This window comes from Patiria miniata, unplaced genomic scaffold (genome assembly GCF_015706575.1).
Source record: "Patiria miniata isolate m_02_andy unplaced genomic scaffold, ASM1570657v1 HiC_scaffold_1, whole genome shotgun sequence".
Lineage (NCBI taxonomy): Eukaryota > Metazoa > Echinodermata > Asteroidea > Valvatida > Asterinidae > Patiria > Patiria miniata.
In genome coordinates this window covers 19,644,640-19,649,995 of record NW_024037047.1, presented here as the reverse complement: position 1 = coordinate 19,649,995, position 5,356 = coordinate 19,644,640, and the positions used below count along the sequence as shown (strand labels likewise).

Below are 5,356 nucleotides of genomic sequence, written 5' to 3'. Positions count from 1 at the left end.
ATGAAACATACACCTTTAACTTTTTACTTTTGTCAAGTTTCAACATGTTCAAGTTTTGCAAAAACTAGTACAAATTGTCGTACTCCTAAGTTAGAGTCTCTTCATCAGATTTACACTTTATAGTAGTTAAACAATATTTTTTTAATTGATTGTCACAATAACAAATTCTGTTGCCATGTTGTTATTTATGGCATGAAGCAAACACGAAGAGCACTCGCATGACACAATTAAGCAGGTACAAGTGATTCCTAACTTTCAATCACTTCCTTCACATCCCCATGAACATCAACATCTAAAAGACAGACTGTTCAGCTGTAATTAGTGTCTTGTTGTTTATTTAGATTATTATTTATTATCTGCGGCCTCGGTCTCGGTCTCGGTCTCGGACTGTTTCGGTCTCGGTCTCGGTTCGCCTTGAAGGGGCTGGTCTCGGTCTCGGTCTCGGTCTCGGTCTCGCAGCTTCAGGTCTCGGTCTTGGTCTCGGTCTCGGACTATCCGGTCTCGACTGCAACACTGCTAAGCATGGACAAACATCAGACACTTCTCATCGGTTGCTGTCATTAGTTGATTTGGTTGATTTCTTGATGAGTGATAAAGCTCAGTTGAGATACAATATTTCAATAGAAATAAAAAAAAAAACCTGTACAATGAAATAGAAAAGCAGACGCTGTGTATTAAAGTTTGCATGTTACAGCGCACACACTATACGTACAATACACGTACATGTACCTACACTGTTTGTTTACAATTTCGGTACAAAATGTGTCGACAAAGAATATGCGTGAAATTCTCACTCGACGTCTTCAAATCTTTGCTTAAATGACTCCAAAATCAGCTATGCAGCACTTCACTCCAGTCAGTGGCGTAGCCAGGAATTTTTCAGTGGGGGGCTGGAACATTTCATGGGGGGGCGTCATGTAGGGGCGTCAATCGCTTCTCAGAAGTGGGGGGGACATACCTTGATCAGAACTGATGCGAGCGCGAAGCTGATATGAAGGTGTGGTGGTGTGATCTGAAGCAATTTCTTACAACTTTTCTCCATGCTTTAACTAATATTTTCTTAGCAAAAGATAATTATTTAAACATCGTTTTCGAGGTTGGAGTCATTGAATCAGCTATCGGTATTCTGAGCTATAGGCGTGGGGTCGGGGCCAGCTTAAGCGCCCCGAAAAAAATGGATTCTCGATGCTCTGTGGTGTGATCTGAGGCAATTTCTCACCACTTTAACCAATAATTATCTTAGCACAAAAAATAATAAAAGTTAAACATAATTTTCGAGGTTTTCTCAGCTAAAGGCATACAAAAATTTTTTGAACATTGTTTTCGAGGTTGGAGTCATTGAATCAGCTACCAGAATTCTGAGCTATAGGCGTGGGGTTCGGGGCCCGCTTAAGGTCCCCGAAAAAAAAATGTTGAATTCCAAATGCTCTGTGGTGCTATCTGAGGCAATTTCTGACCACTTTAACCAATATTTTCTAAGCAAAAGATACATTGTAGTACATAATAGGGCCCTGTAAATGAGACACGAGTTCAAAAATCTTGGGGGGGGGGGGGGGAATTTTGATATTGTGTCCCCCACCCTTCAAAAAGTGGGGGGGGGACCAGTCCCCCTGTCCCCCTGTCCCCCCCCCCCCCCAGAATTGACGCCCATGGCGTCATGTAGATCAATGATAATTTTTTTAGAAACTCAAAATCTCAGTGGCCCCCCACCGAGATTTTGAGTTTCTAAAAAAAATTGGAACACGTATTATAGACAGCTATGGTGATGTCTTGGTTATGTTCGTCTGTTATGACAATGGGGGGGGGGGCGACTGGGCGGGGGGGGGGGGTCATTCGCGACTATTTAGATTTAGATCAATGATAATTTTTTTAGAAACTCAAAATCTGTGGGGGCGACTGGGGGGGCGACAAGGTTTCAGGGGGGGGGGTCCGGTCCAATAAATGACACCGGTCATTAAATAGGAGAGATTTTTATGTCTCCCTAATGTCACAGCCCCCTTTAGAGGCAAATTGTACCGTAGCAATTAGGTTAATTTTGTTGCTTGTGGTCTAATTAGTACACATACCGAAATTCGTGGGGAAAGGACAAGGTAATATTGGCTTAGAGCACATTTAAGTTTGAAAAAAAATTGTGCACAAGTCTATGGGGATGTCTCCCAAAATGTCCAATCCCGTCATAGTATTCATGGCAACATCGCAGCACATTCTGATCATGGTCTGCATGCAAAGTGGAGCTCGGAAGACGAATTTTGAATTGGACGTCACACCTCCTACGTATTTTGTACCATTTTTAGGATATTCTTAAATATCATGGTCTTGGCGGGGTTGTGAAATAAGCGGGCTCATGAATATATCATGAGCAAAATTTCTATATTCATGAGCAAAATTTTCATTTTAAAGACATTTCGAATGAGGTACCTGTTTTGGTTTTTATGCTAATGCGAATTTCTATATTCATGAGCAAAATTAGATGTCAATAAAAGAAGAAACCTGAATGTAACAACTTTGTCAGCACCAAAATTTGCCATAATTTATGTTATTTTGCTGTCTTAAATTTGGTCTTCTTTCGGTGATTCGTTGTTGATTTGTTACATGACAGTAAGCCAATGACCAAAGTTTTCTCACAAATGTTTTAAATGGGCAAATGTTGGATTCGAAACAGTGTTTTCCTAAAATGAACAGCGCCCTCGGTGGTCAGGAAAAGCATAGAAAATATAAGATTTTAAAAGTGCACTTTTCGATCAAATTATTCCAAAATTGGTCCATTGTAGATTCATACATGAATTGAGAAGAGTTGAATGTTGCATATAATACGTTCCCAAGAAAGATTCATGTTTACTGCTCTTACCATGCTTAAGCCGATTTTCCTGAATTTTAAAATCTTCATTTCTGTATTTTCCTTAAAATGTTTTCAATTCAGTACAAACATTCTCGGGGCTAATATTTATTCAATAAAGCAACATGTAGCTGTTTAATTTACCTCTTGCGGTGCAAAACCTATTCATTGTGATTTCTTATATATTTTTAATTAATTCCAAAGTGCTGTTGGTTGGTGTGGAGAGCCAGCAGAGGGTGTGTTACTCCGGTCCCCCACCGGAACCTGATCCTGATAATCCGGATGACTGGATGAAGCAAGTCATGCAAGAGATACGAAAGCGTTGCCCGGGAAGGAGGCAACCCACACCAGCTGGTAAGTCGTCCTACGATCACCCATACAATAGGTATGACTACCAAGCATGTGGAGTTGTTCTATCACAAGGTTAAGTAATGTATTGAGATTAAGGTTAATCGAAGACTGCAAATGACGTTAAACGCCTGCTAATGTGTAAAATGAAATATGTTTCATGTTTGCTTCTTCGCCTAAAACAAAGGTTAAACGACTCCTCCCAATTAAAAAAAAACACCAGGTGTTTTTGTGCCACCAAAAAAAAAAAAAAAAAAATAACCACGGAAAAATTCGTAATTTCTGCCCAATTCAAAAAGGTTTTTCGGTGATAACTTCGAGGGAGGGGGATATTTTCACATTTTCAATAATGTATAGGCCCAATTATCATTCAGATTTGTGTACAGTGAAATTTGAAGTTTAATATGATTATAATATTTTATTATGCGTTTTACCCCAACATAAAGTTTGGGATAAAATTATCAGTTTCACAATACATGTAAGTTTTTTTTCCGACTGTCAATATGAATAAATATTTCACTTGCTTACTCATTTGTTGCCAGCAGAGTGTTCCAGTCCGCAACCCCTAGGTATTGAGGACGGGACAATCCAAGATGATCGCATGACGGCGTCCAGTCAATATGGCACTATTTGTTGCTCTGCCAGCGAGGGACGCCTCAACAATCGGAACAAATGGCTAGCCGCGAGGTAGGTATCAAAGGAAAACAACACCTGACCCTTTACTTTCATATCTCCATTCACTCTGCATCATTACAACGCCACAACACACTCATGTGAGTATAAAAGGTCTCTCATCCTCTCTTCACTCTGTGTACAGTAACGATGCCAATCCCTGGATCGAGGTGGACCTCGATGAGCCTACAGTGGTGACTGGGGTCATCACGCAAGGCATTTCCCGCAGTATTCGCATGTGGGTGACTGCTTACAAGGTGGCGTATAAGAAGCAGCACTCATCGGACTATGAATACGTGACGGATGGAAACGGAGACATCAAGGTAAATATCCATCTTTTCAACGTTTTTTTCTCAATTGAACTTGTATACGTAAGACGGTTAAAATTTTGCAAACGTAGCTTTTTACTGTATTGTGTTGGGGCCTTTGATCGCATTATGATACCTTCATTATATACAACGTTGTTCAGTTCCATGCTAATGCAACCATTTAGCCATTCTGAACTCGTGTCTCATCATAGAAACCAAAGAAGCTACATCAGAAAAGGTGGATGCTATATTTTTATGCTAAGGTCATTCATGAAAAAAATAATTTTTGATCAAAAAACAAAAAGCAAAACACTCTGAAGCCGAAATAGAAACCTAAGGTGCCCCGTGAATAGATGTCTATATGGCTGAATCTGAACTTAAAAGTGACTCCCAACCCACGACACACAAGATATTTTTAAATATATTTACGGTTTGTTGAATTCTGTTTCGAAGGACGACTCCCTCCATTTAGATTGCCCGCTCTTTTAATAGTCTTGGTCTAAGACATAACTGCAAGTAGTTATTTCTCATACAAACGTGCGTTATTGCATTTGGATTCTTTTCAGGTGTTCATCGGTAACACTGATACCGACACCCCGGTCACTAACCTGTTTGATGAAAGTGTGGTGGCCACGGTTGTGCGCATTGAACCTATGGAATGGTATAGTAATTATGTTGCTATGCGATTGGAGTTGCTTGGATGTCGCCATAATTAATTCGGCGAAGTATGTGTTGAAGAAAAACTGTATCTCTTGACTTTATTGTAATATGTCCTTTTTTTTCATATAATTTCGGTCTAAATCGAAACGTTTAAACTATAGTGGAACTTTGTTGTACAGTAAAAACAAATGTATATTAAGCTGTGCTGCTATATAAAATCTTTAATACAATATGTATAATGTCCATACAGTGTTCGAACTAAATAAAATGTGTAAAACGCAATACATAATTGATCAAAACAATCAAGTAAAAAATCGAAGTGATTTGTGGTAAAACCTCTTGGAAATTCACGTCAATTCCGGAACTTTGGTCTGACCAGAGACCGAATATTTTTTTTTTTTGCCTTACCTTGATTTTTTCCCTGTCAAGCTGAAAAATGCTGGTATACAATTTTAAATGTTCATTTTATTGTTATATTTATTAAACTTTTGAATTATCGCATGGATTCGAATGGATGACTAGGGGCCTTCTA

At 39.2% G+C, this 5,356-nt stretch overlaps 1 protein-coding gene across 1 annotated transcript; it reads left to right on the top strand.

Annotated features, from left to right (window-relative positions):
* The first annotated feature begins 3,785 nt into the window (after positions 1–3,785).
* LOC119731390 (lactadherin-like) lies at positions 3,786–5,126 on the top strand. The gene is made up of 3 exons (XM_038204564.1): positions 3,786–3,871; positions 4,002–4,179; positions 4,731–5,126. The coding sequence occupies exons 1-3, from the start codon at positions 3,786–3,788 to the stop codon at positions 4,878–4,880; spliced, it is 414 nt and encodes a 137-aa protein (XP_038060492.1). The 3' UTR covers positions 4,881–5,126.
* The last annotated feature ends 230 nt before the right edge of the window (positions 5,127–5,356 follow it).